Source organism: Notolabrus celidotus, chromosome 7 (genome assembly GCF_009762535.1).
Source record: "Notolabrus celidotus isolate fNotCel1 chromosome 7, fNotCel1.pri, whole genome shotgun sequence".
NCBI lineage: Eukaryota > Metazoa > Chordata > Actinopteri > Labriformes > Labridae > Notolabrus > Notolabrus celidotus.
Genome location: NC_048278.1, coordinates 21,366,677 through 21,383,767, shown reverse-complemented (window position 1 = coordinate 21,383,767; position 17,091 = coordinate 21,366,677). Strand labels below are relative to the sequence as shown.

The window sequence follows — 17,091 nt, the reverse complement described above, 5'->3', positions numbered from 1 at the left end:
CGCAGGACTAAAGCAGAGAGCTACGCAACACTATCGATTACGCACACAAAGTGGTCACACTAATAAAGGCGTTTGCATCTACAAATAAACAAAGCAGAAAGTGAAAATAAATCATCATGTTAGAGTGTGGATGTACTGTATGCCACGGCAGAGAGCTCTCATTTAGGGCTTAAGATGCTTTCATGTTTAATAGGTCTCTTCATTAAGAGATACACCAAGAGGAGGGTTTCATCTCTCATTTCACTGATGAAAAAAGGGAGGCAGTCAGAGAGGAGGACAAAAGATTGAGGAAAGGGAGAGAAAAAAAATGTAATTATGTGTGTGTTTGAGTGAGCGAGAGAGTGAAACAGAAGGAGGGGACACACTGAGCATGTAGAGAAATCCTCTGTGGTTTGTGGGCTCATGTTGAGATGACATCAACCAGTGATGAGAGTGAATGTCTTCTTATGTCCTCTGTTAATTAAGCAATCATCAAGGGCAAAGCAACACTAATCTTGCTCACATATAAACTCACATACACAAACATTCAGGCATTAAAAAACACTCTGAAATGTTTCTGCACTAACACCCACCATAGGAAAACGTAGCTCAGCCTCAAGACAAGTTTAATAATGACAATGTGATAGGCTGAAATTGGTTGATGTGTTTTGATGGAGGAGAAAATGTAAGATGCTTGATTTTATGATAGACATTTCCCAGGATTTACTAAAATGAAATGGAAAAAAGCCCCAACAGATTGCTTTTCCCTAAACTCAGCATAAAGTTTTCAAAATGTAGAATGCGTGCAAGCAACACAACATTATTACTGCAAATCAGTCCTTTTAATGAAGCGTTTTATCCATTTTATTCCAGCTTTTTAAAAATGTTGAGAAGTATACTTAAGGACTTGGTTTATTTATATGTTACCTATATTCTGTCTTGGGTGTTGTTAATTTTGGTGTTGTTTCAACTGCATTTAGCAACTTAATATTAAGGAAACCACATTAAAAGAATATAGCTTTTTATTACAGACACAAAATGCTGTTTTAATATTTCATTTTATTAGGAAACACAACACCAACGTTTAAGTTAGATTTGCTGAATCACCATTATGCAGCTGGGGATTATGGGAGACCAGAGATTTCTCGATCATAATATATGAAATGAGTGAGACAACCTTAAAAAAGAAATATAACCTGTGTATAGAATCATACTGATTGGTTTTGCTTGTTTATAATACAAATTTTGCAGTAATGACAACATCTTTTTATCTCCACTGATGCTTTCTTTGTTAGCTGTTGGGATATTTTACACAAGGTCCCAACAGACCTTAAAAATACCTGGACAATTTAACACGCATTAAGCAGAGGCAGAATTTAAAAACAGGATTACCTCTTTGGGCGAATTTGAGGAGTGACCTGAGTGTTTAGTAAATGGAGCCTTTTGGACAATCCTCTTTCGACCATTTTTTGTCGAGAGATTATGGAGCAGGTGGTACCTAATCTGAGAAGTTACTCCCAGGGTACTACCAGGTGCTTTTCGGTCCCAAAAGACATGCTGCGATCACTGTGTGATTGCTTGTGCAGGAAAAGTTTAAAGGAAGCCATTTAAACTGGCCATGTCAGTAATTTTTTATGGACTGCATGCTTCAGTTAAAAAAAATCATACAAATAGTCATACTTAAAGTTATATTGCTCTGTTAGAATTGAAAACCTTGGCATTTCCTTTACACAGGGCACTCCAGGAAGTCTCCACTTTGCTTATCTCTAACCTAAAGATAAGATATCGTCCTGCTGCATCTCCTTGACGGTGCCTGTGTTTATTAAGCTGTGCTTACTTGCGCTGCATGCTTACAGAGTTTTATAAAAGGTCACATAAGCATCAGAATTAATTCAATGGAGCATGTTTAAACGGCTCCTTAAAGAGCATCAATGAGCATCAGGTAACAATTTGTCAGGAACAATGTCCTCACTTATTTCCTTTGCCCATCTAAACTTGCGTCACTTATTGGAACACCAGTGCAGGATATTTCTACGATTCAACCCTGCTTATGCATACAACAAAATATTTATATACTCTCTACTTATTCATGTAAACCAATTAAGTCTTTCTCCACTATTAGATAATCATTGCAGCAGCTGGTGGAAATCATGTGAAACAAAGGATTATTCTTCTGGAAATGTGCTACAGGATGCAGAGAAGATATGAACAACAAAACCAAGCAATTACAATACTCTTTAGATAGGGTATACATGTGTTTTTCCTCATAGTAGAAAAACAAGTTTATACAATATTTCCATGTATATTATATGTATTACTACAATTTTGAAGTAGTGAAAACATGAAACATGCAAAATGAAAGACGCTGGGAATCACTGACTTCATACACTGTCTAAAAGGAAAAAAATATCCAACTAAATAAAACAATAAAGAATAGATGACGAAATAAGACTCAAAGAAAGAATGAAACAAAGAATGAGAGAAACAATGTCAGGAAAACAAAGCAATTTAATAAAATAAGAATAGACAAACCAAAAAGGGAGAGACAGAGACAAAGTGGTGCCAGGAGAAGAAAGAGCTAGATTGGGTTGTTGTGCAAAGCTGTGCTCGACTCTATGATGTTCGCTGAGTTCTGACAGCTCCTCTAGTTCAGCACTCCTCTACCTGACACTTCAATACAGCCTGCTGCTGGTCTGTGAGCATCTTTGTGTGAGTCTGTGCGAGTGCACGTGTGTGGTTTAAGCTGGGGAGAGATTGTTTGGGAATATTTCCAGGGAATTTCTGTGCCTACCTTTGAAAGCGTGCGTGCATGTGTTCGCTTGGATGAGCATCTGAACTGCCACCAAAACCTAATTCTGTTCCTTAATTCAAAGCAGAATCGAGTTGAGCTGACATACACAGCAGGGGTAAGCAAAAAGGGGGAGGAGAATGTGTGTGAGTGTGTGCATGTGTTTGTGTGTGTGTGTGTGACAGCAACCCCCCTGTGGTGAGACCTAATTTAAAGTGGGGAGATGAACACAGCTACACAGTGAGAAGCAGCCCCTGACAGGAAAAGAGACAAATGCACACCCACACACACACACACACACACACACACACACACACACACACACACACACACACACACACACACACACACACACAGCAAAAATGAAACAGAATGAACCAGACGCGGAGGAAGTTACCTTAACTGAGAGAGCAGAAAACTCAGTTGGTGCCTCTTAAGGTGCAAAAATCAAAATAGAAAGTAACAGTCCTCCTTGTTCTTATTTTATATGTCCCTTAGTATGCACGAATGTGTGTGTTTGTTTGTGAGTGTATGTGTGTGTGCGGTTTCTCTGACTCACTGGGTTGAGTAGCACTGTGAGAAACAGCTCTCCCCCACGGATGCTTTTGTCCAGCTCTTTAGGTCCACCAGGGTATTCCTTATAGTAGATGGTGTGAGTAAACAAGCCACACGTCTGGCGAGGCAGCACCTATAAACACACAAATATACATATACACAAAAATGAGGAGTTATTAATAGCTTTCATATCTTCAGTTTACACAGGAAGTGCAATTCTACAAATTTATGATAACAGCCAACCAGCTCTAATATCCTTGACAGCTCACTTTCTTTCCACTCTCACATCAATAACATAACCCGGTCTGCATATTTCCATCTCCACAACATCAATCATCTCCGCCCCTCTCTCACCCCTCACACCACTGCTATCCTGGTCCACAGCCTTATCACCTCCCGCATTGATTACTGTAACTCACTCCTCTTCGGTGCCCCTCACAAATCCCTCCATAAGCTTCAACTGGTCCAGAATTCCGCAGCCCGCATCATCACCAGAACCCCCTCCTTTCACCACATACCCCAATCCTCCAGAAGCTTCAATGGCTCCCGCTTAAATTCAGAATCACTTTCAAAATCCTCCTGTATACATTTAAGGCCATCCACAACCTTGCCCCCCTGTATCTGTCTGACCTCCTACGTATTGCACCCCCTCTCACTCCCTCAGGTCTTCCTCCCTCCACCTCTCTGTGCCCTCTGCCCGTCTCCACACCATGGGGAGCAGAGCTTTCAGTTGCCCTGCTCCCCAACTCTGGAACCCACTCCCATCAGATATCAGAAATATTGACTCACTACCCCTCTTCAAATCTAGATTCAAAACCCATCTGTTCCAAGCTGTATTCTCCATATAATGTCACTGCTTAATTTTAACTTGGTGTTTCATTTGTTTGTTGTTTTTATTTATTGTATTCTATTATTTTATTTATTGTGTTTTTAATCTCTCTGTAAAGCGTCCTTGAGTGCTGAGAAAGGGGCTTTTAAATAAAATGTATTATTATTATTATTATTATTATTAATATGAAGCATTCACTTGTCTTTTTCATTCCTTAAAATCTGCTTTTATGTCAAAAATTGAATCTTGCATCACGCATGACGCAAATCACCACCAACAGTTTGTCAAAAGATCAGCTTGTGCTAGGGTGTAGCAGCTATGCAGATTATGAACCTTGAGTAACTACTCTTAGCAGTGATAAGGTGTTCGATAAAACTACTTATTTTAAACTCCACAACCCAAGAATCAACTTAATTTTAATGCATGTAGTACTGTACCTGGCTACATACAGTATATCAGGTTATGTTCAGTTGTATTTAGTGCCACAAAAGACAACATTTCCACATATGCAGTGTCATTCCCAAAGACCTGCTGACAGACTTTGATGTGTGAAAATCACAAACGGTATATAACATGGTGGTACTTCCGGTGATATCACCCATTGTTTTGTGGTGAGGCATTTTGGAGCCAGAGGATGGTAGGCACCATGTTGGAAAAACTGGCTCAATCTAACTGTGATTAATCTATATACAAAGAGGTGAAGCTGAGGTGGGCGTTTTAGTCCCCTGGCAAACTGCTACAATACATCCACCTGTGCGTCATGTCGTTATAGTTCTCACATATATATTATGTTAGCGAATGTGTAATACACCCACCCCCAACCCCACTGTGCATGAGTAGATGAATGAGGTGCATACTCAAAACTGTTTGGTTAATCCTGCAGTGAACATGTTAAGCCTTTTGTAAAAATGGGCATTTTAACATGGGGACCTATGCACCAATGGGAATTCTTATTGGCATTTGTAGCCTGCCTCAAGTGGACACTGGATGAATTGTTTTTGTTGCACTTCCGCACTGGCTTCATTGTTTAACACTGCTAGGTAAAAACAACAGAGTCCTTCTTAAAGTGGCAAAATCATGCAAGGATTTGGGATTAAACCATAAACTAAAGCAGCCAGGTCTGATCAACTATTTCAGGGCCAAAGAACAAACAAACCAAGTATGAAGAAAGCTTAAAATAATGAAAAAAAAAAGATGAATGATTCAGCCGGTAGCATTAGGTGACAGGATGAAAGGATGAAATGTACAGCCACATTGCAGTTTTTAAATATTAGAAGCAGACAGCAGACTGGGTCAGGAATATTCTGATGTGTTGTGTCATCCAGCATATGGTAAAGTTACCTGTCACGGTGGATAAACACAGGTGCCAATTCCACAGCTGTTTTAAGTTACAATCTCACAGAGTGCAATGGACCTTTACTTCACAGCTGGTATTCTAACTTGGTATGGCATAACAAGCTGTAACCAGTAACATTATTATGGCTATGTTTCATTTAGGTTTTGAGCTTCTGGACTCAGAACAAAGACAGAATGAAGTAGTCAGTCATTCAGTGTTACTTGCTCTTCCTGTGTTTGTCACGTACTGACAAGCCAACAGGTATGTTTTGAAAGTGGTGTGTTAGAGGGAAATGAGGGATGTCAAGGGATGCAACATTAACTAGTGTGCTCAAGATAACTCCACTCCAGCAGCAGAGACCTTATTTTCATGCAGGTGCAGAGCATCATCCTTTAAATTGCACTGTGGAAGTTAAGTCTTTCTGGGGCATGGATTGGTTTTTTTGGCCACACCCACACCTGCTTGGTATTTCAGTGACTTGCTGCTTACAGAAGCAGTAGGAGATGAAAATGGACTACTTTGACTCCTACCTTGAACAGGTACATGGAGCACCTTTGGATATGAATACATCAAAAATGCACTACTGTCCATGAACACTCTGTGCACAGACTGATGACAGCAAGGTCAGCTTCTCAGACATTGTTTGGCTTCTAGTAAATCTAACAATGGCATGGACAGTTTGAAAGGAAAGTGGTTATAAATGCAAAAGCAATGACTATCTTAAAAGATCATCTATTCTGTGCTATTCATCGAGGAGTATTTACAGTTAGTCAACAAGTCAAAAAGACTTTCAGACGATGTAAACATGCATTTAAATTAATTTGTGCTCTACAGAACCAAAAGCAATATCAATTTTAAAAGACTAAGAGCACTGGATCTTATGTTGAACAGCTGATGAATTAATCCCCTTTTTATGAGGTAAATGAATTAAATGAGGAGAAGATGAGAGGAGAAGAAGAAGGTCTTCATTGGGAACTCCTTGTGGAGCACTTCTCTGTGTGAAATAGAGAGTAAAGGCTGGAAGCGCAGATATTGGTTTATCTATAAAACACTGCAGACTCATTCACACTCACACAAACACACTCGAGACAGAGAGAGGGAGGGAGAGAGAGAGAGAGAGAGAGAGAGAGGAGAGAGAGAGAGAGAGAGAGAGAGAGAGAGAGAGAGAAGGCCACCAGAGCCACAGACACTCAGCACTATTTCACCAAACCAATTATCCACAGAGCTATAGCTCAAACTGATATAGTACATTTTAAAAAGAAGTCCACACACACACACACACGCAAGCATGTCTTACACACAAACACAAACACACACACACCACACACACAAGCAGCACAATCCCATATCTCAGTCTGATTTGTTTTGATACTGTGGGTCCAGTGGGTGGCTCTCAATCTGCTGACAGAGACACACAAACACCAATTTTATAGCCTTAAAACAACTGCCTGTCCTCCTGTGAACAAACAAAGACGGCACAAGAAGCACAAAGAAGGAGATTAATAGACAGAAATCGCGGGAAAAATTGAAAATGAGAGAAAGTGAAAGGTAAAAAGAAAAAGAGGGTTGTGAGTAATGTTGAAGGAAACTTCAGCAGAGGTCACAAGGATGAATTATAACAATCAAATAACTCAGCAGCTGGTTTATAGAGAACTGCACACCCTTAGGTTTACATATATTTATACACCTCTTCAAAGCAATAATTCCTTTGCCTGATGAAGATCGAACATGACATGACTGAATGTTAAAGATGTGTTTTAAGCTACAAAGTGCAGTCAGTGATGTAAAGGATTCCAGGTTGATGACAGAAGGGTAGCCGGCGATCCCTTCAGCATACATGTATTTTGAGGTAGAAGTACTCAGAAGATAATTCTAATACATACTCCCAAGGACCACCTGTGCTCCCCATAACTAGTGGTAACACTTTCCTTAAAGAGCTAAACAATGCTCAGCTAAATTCAAAACAGCCCTTCCATATAAAAGTCATACTAGCACTCATTGCAGTGACTACGTGGAAGTTGGAGAGTCCAAACATGTCGCTCCCAATAATCATAGATAATATTATTTTATGAATGTTTATGATTTTATTTTATATCATACTCCAGGAATGTAAAATAGTTTTGTTGTGCTTAAAATAAAGTAACAGTTTTGTAACAAACAAAAACTTATTTTCTTCCCTTGCCGTTCCAGTAAAATTTGACTAAGTTGTCTGCGATTGGAATACCAAAAAAGAAAAATGGCTGAGGTCGTCAGAACCAAATCTAACTGAAAACTGTGACCAAGAAAACAAGGTATGTATTGAACTGTGGACTAACTGTATTGTTGCGTCCCTAGGTTGTACCAGGCTGTAACATGTTGAACATGCTGTAAACGTAACAAATTTAACTGGGGTGATTGTGGGGATTTCTTGGCTTTTGGAGCCAGCCTCAAGTGGACACGAGTCACAGCAGTATTTTGCACCTCTGCGTTGGCTTCATTTTCAACACTCCAGGTTGCCTCTTAGTCTGTACGTCACCTGGAAGGGCAAAGACTGCGTGTGACATTAATTTGTTAAAATGACTTTCAGTAAATGTCATGACTTTGTTTTACGACTTGCATGTTTTTTTCACATGGGCAAAATTGGTTTCACGAGCAAAAGGTTTCTGTGAGCCATTAATGTATGAAGTTTAAGCCTATCTGAAGGACAGTGATGACAAAGTTTCACAAACAATGTTTAGAAAACATCTGCATCAGTCATCACTGTCAAAGGCAAGCTAAAATGACATTTTTGTTGGGATTTAATTATTTTTCAGCCTCCACTCCCTCTCCAGTTTTTCATCAAACAATCTTTTTCTTCTTGTATGAAACAAAGAGGAAAGTTTTTTAAAGCCTGACAGTAGCTTTTTGTTGTTTCTTCTGTTCTTCGCCTCTCTTTATGATGTATTGACTGTTGAATACGTGTTTTTGTTCAGTGGCTTGTTATTTAATTTGTTGATTCATTGATGCCTTCAATACCTAACTATTGATCATGTTTAATAACACATTATAGCCTGTCAAGCTGTCAGCTTGTTATTGTATTGCATGGAAGTACAATTAAGCGGCTGTCTTTTATGACGCTGTGACAAAATGTCAAGAAATAAAAGCAGACTTGTGGGACTGATTAGGAAATTGACAGAGCTGTCTGCTCAAATTGTTTGCTCAGGATCCAAATAGGGCAGAACAACATGGACTGGTAATTTTGGTGTCAGATGTGATTGGTTCTTTTGTCAATAAGGGAGCAGTTGTGCAGACTGACAAAGAGCCTGACTGACAAGTGAATGAGGAGGTGGAGGAGGAGGAGGGGGAGTGGATGGAGGTGAAGACAACTTGCTTAGTTAAAACGGGGGACGACAAGAGTTTTATTGTATTGCTGTCTCAAACAGTGCAGTGACTGATGACTTTTTTATTGGCGCATGAAAGTGAAAAAGTATTTCCACATTCTATGACACATCCTGCATGTAAACAAATCTGCAAAAATAAATACACAAAGCAAAGCTCGGCCCTTTAGCCGCATTGGAAAGACATTAAATACTCAACCAACATAGAGCTGTGTATACTATGGTGAAATGCATCTCAGATTCATATGCCACACGCATAAAGATGCACACAGAATCATTGATTTTCTGTTTAAGACTGCGAGAAACAATCAGCACACAATTTACTATTCAGTAAACACTTATTTGAACAAAGACAGAGTAGATAAAAACAGCTCTACAAAGTAAGATAAAAGACCACAACAGACACAAACAGACTCTTTGACTTAATGAATCTGCATTTTTAAGCTTGCTTTGATTTAGTCGCTCTAAGAATTTACATTTCATGGTTTTAATTTCAGTCAGAAGAATTAAGCAAATCACTTTTTCCTGCCGGCAGGCAAGGACACCATCCGATGTGCTTAAAATGTTGTGTTTGAGTCAGGATCTATGCTTGATGATAGTGTTTTGTTCAGAAAACAAGCGATCAGATTCAGAACACACAGGCACTCCTCAAATATGCACCTTGTCATGATATCTACCAAGTCTCATATCTTTTGTCGGACAACACACACATCGGTTGTGTGTTGGGTTTTTTTGCCAGGCCAACATATTACACTTAAACATCTACAAACGGCACACACAAATCCTTGTATCGTGGGAATTTGACACCCACCAGCTGCAAAAACACTCACTAAATTATTACTACCCTGAGCTCTACAGAAGAAAAAAAAGTAGGGATAGAAATCAAAACAACAAAAAAGTCAAAGAAAATACCAAATCATTATAGAGATGTCTGCATGATAAAAGCATTCTGAATCAAGACTTGAAGCATTCTTTTCAGCATTCAGCTGAACATAACATTACGATGTTCAATATTGATGATCCAGCAGGCAGTTGTAGAGGTGCTAATCAATTTCCATGTACAGTGGGTCTAAAAAGTTTTTTTATTCAGCCACTGATTTTACAAGTTCTCCTACTTAGAAAGATGAGAGAGGTCTGTAATTTTCATCAGAGGTACACTTCAACTATGAGAGACAAAATGAGAAAAAAAATCCAGGAAATCACATTGTAGGATTTTTAAAGAATTTGTTTGTAAATTATGGTTGAAAATAAGTATTTGGTCAATAACAAAAGTTCAACTCAATACTTTGTAACATAACCTTTGTTGGCAATGACAGAGGTCAAACGTGTCTTGTAAGTCTTCACCAGGTTTGAACCCACTGTAGCTGGTGTTTTGGCCCATTCCTCCATGCAGATCTCCTCTAGAGCAGTGATGTTTTGGGGCTGTCGCTTGGCAACACTGACTTTCAACTCCCTCCACAAATGTTCTATGGGGTTGAGGCCTGGAGACTGGCTAGGCCACTCCAGGACCTTGAAATGCTTTTTACGGAGACACTCCTTCGTTGACCAAGCGGTGTGTTTGGGATCATTTTCATGCTGGAAGACCCAGCCACGTTCCATCTTCAATGCTCTCACTGATGGATTGAGGTTTTGGCTTAAAATCTCATGATACATGGCCCCGTTCATTCTTCCCTTAACACGGATCAGTCATCCTGTCCCCTTTGCAGAAAAACAGCCCCAAAGCATGAGGTTTCCACCCCCATGCTTCACAGTAGGTATGGTGTTCTTGGGATGCAACTCAGCATTCTTCTTCTTCCAAACACGACGAGTTGATTTTTTACCAAAAATTTATATTTTGGTTTCATCTGACCACATGATATTCTCCCAATCCTCTTCTGGATCATCCATATGCTCTCTGGCAAACTTCAGACGGGCCTGGACATGTACTGGCTTAAGCAGGGGGACACGCCTGGCGCTGCAGGATTTGAGTCCCTCTCAGCGTAGTGTGTTACTGATGGTAGCCTTTGTTACTTTGGTCCCAGCTCTCTTCAGGTCATTCATCAGGTCCCTCTGTGTAGTTCTGGGATTTTTGCTCACCGTTCTCATGATCATTTTGACCCCACGGGATGAGATCTTGCGTGGGGCCCCAGATCGAGGGAGATTATCAATGGTCTTGTATGTCTTCCATTTTCTTACAATTGCTCCCACAGTTGACTTATTCACACCAACCTGCTTGCCTATTGTAGATTCACTCTTCCCAGCCTGGTGCAGGTCCACAATTTTCTTCCTGGTGTCCTTCGACAGCTCTTTGGTCTTGGCCATGGTTGAGTTTGGTGTCTGACTGTTTGAGGCTGTGGACAGGTGTCTTTTATACAGATAACAAGTTCAAACAGGTGCCATTAATACAGGTAACGAGTGGAGGACAGAAGAGCTTCTTAAAGAAGAAGTTACAGGTCTGTGAGAGACAGAAATCTTGCTCGTTTGTGGGTGACCAAATACTTATTTTCCAACATAATTTACAAATAAATTCTTTAAAAATCCTACAATGTGATTTCCTGGATTTTTTTTCTCATTTTGTCTCTCATAGTTGAAGTGTACCTCTGATGAAAATTGCAGACCTCTCTTCTTTCTAAGTGGGAGAATTTGCAAAATCAGTGGATGACTAAATACTTTTTTGCCCCACTGTATGTGCAGAGACATGTCATCAGATCAAAGTGCATTTATTGATGAGCACATTTGCATGTGTGTTCCCCTGCAGCCATGCTGAGTCTTTGCAGAGATGTATGATTATTACAATGTTTCCCCCTCACCATGATGTTGTTGTTGATGAAGCCCTTGCGATAGCGGGCAGGTTTGAGGTGGGGGTACTCCTCAGTGCTGGTGACCTGGATGTTCCACACCCGTCTCCACGCCTTGTAGAGCTGCAGGTGAACTGGGTAGACGCCTGAGTGGTGGGGTGCCACGGCATAGCCCATGTCCACTGGGATGTTGTGATCCTGAAAGTGGAGGACAGATAAACACAAAGACAGACATGTATGAAAGGAATGTATACGCAAACACTGAATTTATAGAATCTACCCAACTCAGGCAGAAGATAGAGCAGCTTATAAACACATGCACAGTTTGACCTTGTAGGAGAAGCACGTGTTTTGTGTTGTATTTGTTACGATGCTGGCCTTCAGGGTTGGAGATTAAAAAATATATATATTGTGTGAGCATGTGTACGTGGTGGATTGTGAGGGTGGATGGTCGCCGGGTGCATCTCACAGACTGATGGTGTTGTCCTTCGCTCTGACACAAACCTACACACACTGTCAAAGCGAAGCATCAGCGGTCAGGGGGATGAGCGAGTGGAGAATGTATGTGTGTGTACAATGGAGGTTAGGATCGCACTTTATGATCGTGCTCACCTTCAAAAACATGACCCACTCAGACCCCCCCCCCCTCACTGATTTCTGTGTATGTGGTTATAAAAATCATCTCTAAGCACTCACTCACACACATAGTATTGACAAATCACAAGAAAAACAAAGCAGAGCACATGAACAAAAGCACTCGACCTTGTGGACTTCCGATTAAACAGGAGACATTAGACAGGGCTCAGGTGTGCCCATCAAATAACTCCCAAGCAGGGATTCAACATTTTGCTTGTTTTGTTTTGGAGAATGAGAGCATGAAATACAATTTTATGAAAGTATTCTTAGTGCTCTTGCTTACAGAAGTACAGCCCTTTTACTGGATCCTATTGATGTTCATATGCACTCAATTAGCATTTGTTAATATGGTCTGCGGGAAGTGTGTCTACTCTGTTTACAGTTTTTATCAATACAACAAGGACATTTCTAAATTGTGCACATCAGCAGAATATTCATGTGTCAGCATATTTCAAATGACCTCCCTATAATTGACATGTGAAATCTAAGGTTTTTCTCAAACAAAACTCGAACAAAAACAAGGTGGAAGGTTTCCTGTTGGAGAGGAATGTCACGCTTCGAAGTCTGGACACAAAAACATTTCAAGTTAATGTGATGCAGGTAGAAATAATCTTTCCAAAAAAATATGACAGGAATATATCCTTAAGTGCATTCTTTTTTTGACACAATCAGCCTCTTCCTAGTTAAACCAGTGAGTGCAGTTCCAGCTCGCTGCAAACATCATGTCTGCAATGTGCTGTGGCAAGGAAATAACAATCACTAATATCAACAGACGTCCTTGAAGAAAAACACAATCAAGGGAGGCAAGCGTGATTAAAAGGACACACAAGAAGAAGGCAACAACTAAATTGACAGCTGTAGGAAATGTGCGTGTATGTGTGTGTGCGTGTGTGTGCGTGTGTGTGCGTGTTTCTCACCAGAGCGAACTCCTTGTTGAGGACCATCTGCTCCAGCAGCGAGGACTCATTGTGGAAGAGGTGAGGCTGCATGTGGCTCCACATGTGGGGGAACCACCAGAACTCATCCACGTACTTCAGCAGTAGATCGTCTCCTTCATCCTCCTCAACTGTGCCTGCACACACACACACACACACACACACACACACACACACACGCACACACACATACACACACACACACACACACACACACACACACACACACACACACACACACACACACACACACACACACACACACACACACACACATAAACCCATACAGGTGCAAGGGCATGCACAAGGACAAAATAATAAGGGATATAACATGTATGAATGTATGATTAATGCAGATTCAGAGAACTTTCAATAATACAAAACTTCTCCCAGTTTAGTACACATCACCAAGCAACTGGGTTGTTTTAAGGTCTTGTTGCTAGCAGCAGTCTAGCTAGCAGTCTGATGCCATGGTGACGAAATGTGATGTGACCATAGCAATAACAGATGCTATGGTAATATGTTCTTTTATCTATTAGATTTCTTCTAATTATAATTATGATACAAGTCTCACCTCTATTTTCTTCCCTGGTGTAACCCCTTGCTTTGTTCTTCTGGTGCAGACTTTAACACTTTAACTAGGAAATCAATAAAACCTGTCTTGAGCATCACAACAGAGTGTATAATGCACAGCAGTATGTCTGCACTCACACATATGCCCGTGTAATTACACCTCCCGATCCAGTGACAGACTGACATTGAAAAAAATTTAGTTTAATCAGTGCAGCCTTCAAGAGTCAGTGTCCTTTTGTAGTTCATTCAAAATATATATGTTGTTTTTGTGAGTTGGATATTGGGTTCATTACAATGTGTGTAAGTTAATTTGTTTAAAGTTTTAAATTTGTTTGTTTTATGCTCCGCGTCAGATTCACATATTGATACGGACCAAAATTTGCAGCACCACAGGAAAACATCAGGACAGTGTTGAGCAGTGTAGCCAAAACTTCAAGCCCGGCTGACAGAATTAAGTGAAAGGTGATGCTATGGAAAATGATGCGACTTTGAGTGAAAACTCAGAGAGTTGGTTTGAAATTACCTTTCCTGAGAACAGGGATTAACAACTACAACAATAACAGTAACTGATGCAATGGTATAGAACTAATTAGTCAACATATGCATGCAAACGCCTACAGGATTCTGTAATAAAATCTAACATTTCTTTTATGTTCTGTGAACTGCAGAGAAACCAGTACGCTTCATGTTTTTGTGGCACAGATTTTCCACAGCAATGTATTGTTAAAATAACTGTGGTCTACACAGGGTTTTCTGAATGAATCAGATCAAAACTGAATCACATCTCCAGACTTCTTAAAACTCACTTTATATGCTGTAAATGACTGGTACTCAATTTCATTAACTTCCCATTGATTGTAATAGGAGTCAATGATATAACAGCTTATAATTACTAAAGTCAAAGAAGAAATGAATATAAACCAACAAAGGTACTGTCTGTTATGTTTCTGTTATTTTCAATTCAAAGATCAGTCTTATGCATTCAAAGGCCCCTATCTGTGCCATTTGACTTGTCAAAATCATGTAAAATGAAACTTTTTTTTTAAAAATGTGTCTCAAAGCTAGTGTTTTATTTCTAGCACAGGTGTGAGAGGAAGAAAAGCAAACAACTAGAACAAACCTGTGTGGTAGAACTTTCCAGAAAAGCCCAGGTTGAAGGTAAAGTTGGAGATCTCAGCACGAAGCTGTTTCTGAGTATCAAGAAGAGCCTGCAGACAAACAGACAAACACAGAAAGACTGAGACAGATAGACAGACAAAAGACAGAATATTACAGTACCTTTTTCTGTTTTCTTTGTGTACATTGTTCTGGTGGCTGTCCCTGTCCTTACTTACCTCAGTCTCTGGTTTCAATGCTTGAATCAGGATTTTCTGCACTTATTTAATGACTTCATTAGTTTACTGGCCTTTAAACAAAGACTCTGTAATGAGTGTTAACTAAAGAGAGTTGCACTCTCGCGCACACAGTCACACACACCGACAGTAATGCGAGTTAATGAAGGTCAGTGCATTAGTAGCCTCTGGAGGCTGGACTAATAACCCCCGCACACACTCCTCCCTTCTTATCATTCTCTCCATCCATCCCTAGCATCACTGAGTGAGACCCTCAAACATCCTCCCTTTTCTGCTCTCCCCCTATCTCTCTCCTTTTCTACTGTTCCCTTTCTTTCTCAATCTCCATCAATTCTTCCATCTTCCCGCTTCTGAAAAACCTGCACTCGCCTCTCTTCGCCCCTCTCCTCATCCCCAGTTGTCTCCCACCCCACCCTTCTCTGAATCACCATCTCCCCCTCCCCTTCCCTCCTCCCTCGCCTGCTCTGTGAAAATGTCACACTCTCAGGAGACGGGGCTGTTTTAATTTGAAAGGAAGGCTGAAGCAGCATGGAGGAAAATATCTCTCTCTCTTTTTCTATAACACTTTCTCCTTGCCTTTTTTTCCTGCACTCACCCACCCTGTCTTCTTGCTATAGTTGCAGTTCTCTCTGTTTGTTTCCCCACACAAATATCTGATTTATTTATGAAACTTTGCAATTCTGTGTATCTTTCTATTAAGCTAGGTGCCACAACTCTATCACCAATCTTTGTCATGCTGCTTTTAATCGATCCCAAATACCCCGCTTCATTTAAAAGTTGTGTGTGTGTGTGTGTGTGTGTGTGTGTGTGTGTGTGTGTGTGTGTGTGTGTGTGTGTGTGTGTGTGTGTGTGTGTGTGTGTGTGTGTGTGACTAACAAATATACCGACACATGCACAGAGTGTCTTCATTAGCTCTAATCTAATGGTGTTGGAAGGCTGCATGCTGACAGATGTGCACAGCTCCCTAATCTGATCCCCTGTCTCCTCTGTTATAACATCCTCTACATCTTACACACACACTGAAACATGTGGATACAAAGACTTAAACATTAAATTAAGTTTGCAGCTGAGTGCTTTGCATTGTAACTCAATATAAACTCCCCGATGCACTTGGTCGAAATGCATTATTAACGTGTGTATTGGTATCAGTGCAAGTCATTGCAGGTGTGTGTCCAAGTATGCCGAATATTAGTTTAAACACCTCATTTGTATTCTGCTAGCTCACATCCAGAGCAAAAAATAGAAGAGTTCAGCAGGAAATGATTGTAATGTGTCAAAGTGGGAGGTCTCACATGTTTTGGCCCTTTTACCGAATGTTTTGTCTTTCTTCAAAAAGTTTAGTTTTAATTGTGCAGTAATGCCTTTTTAAATAGTTCTTCTATTTGCTGCATTTATGGATGATCTGTCATCCCTGACTCTTTATTGCCTTTGTGGAAAATACTGTGCAGATAAATCTGGCACGCCGAAAGCAAAAATAAAAAGACAAGGTGAACTTGACAACTTCTGGTATTTAAAAATGAGTTATTCAGTAGCCACATCTTGCAGAGGAAGTAGTGTAATTTTTCAAAAAACCCTGTTCACAACCACACGACTGATTATGAAACTTTCCCAGGCTACAAATTAGTCAGAGTGATGGATCAACTTTCTCAAAGAAGTTTAAAGTCTATGCAAAGTGATTTTTAAACCACTCCAAAGACCTGTTGATTTTTATAGACAACCTTTAATAGAGAACCTCAAGAGTCTACAGCTTCTGTTTGCAGTGGGGAAGCATTTGATTGGGGGCATTGGAAAGCTATGGAAAGGACACTACTGACAAATATCTTTTGGCAAAATTTCAAATAAAGATTTTAATTTCTTATCACTTTGATTAATTTGACTTCTAAAACCTCTATGATAGTTGAGGAATCTTCTAATAACTAGAAATACAACTTGAACTTGAAGCCATGTCTTTAAAAGTATTTGTGAAGTTTTTGAT

The 17,091-nt window shown here is 40.1% G+C and overlaps 1 protein-coding gene across 3 annotated transcripts in view; it reads right to left on the bottom strand.

Annotated features, from left to right (window-relative positions):
- ndst3 (N-deacetylase/N-sulfotransferase (heparan glucosaminyl) 3) overlaps window positions 1–17,091 on the bottom strand; it is a 47,975-nt gene that overhangs the window by 17,586 nt on the left and 13,298 nt on the right. For all 3 annotated transcript variants that reach the window (XM_034686833.1, XM_034686832.1, XM_034686834.1), the window contains exons 3-6: window positions 14,885–14,972; window positions 13,174–13,328; window positions 11,633–11,818; window positions 3,327–3,455 (exon numbers count right to left, since the gene is read on the bottom strand). In XM_034686833.1, coding sequence (XP_034542724.1) covers window positions 3,327–3,455; window positions 11,633–11,818; window positions 13,174–13,328; window positions 14,885–14,972 — 558 coding nt within the window. The remainder of the gene's footprint in view (window positions 1–3,326; window positions 3,456–11,632; window positions 11,819–13,173; window positions 13,329–14,884; window positions 14,973–17,091) is intronic.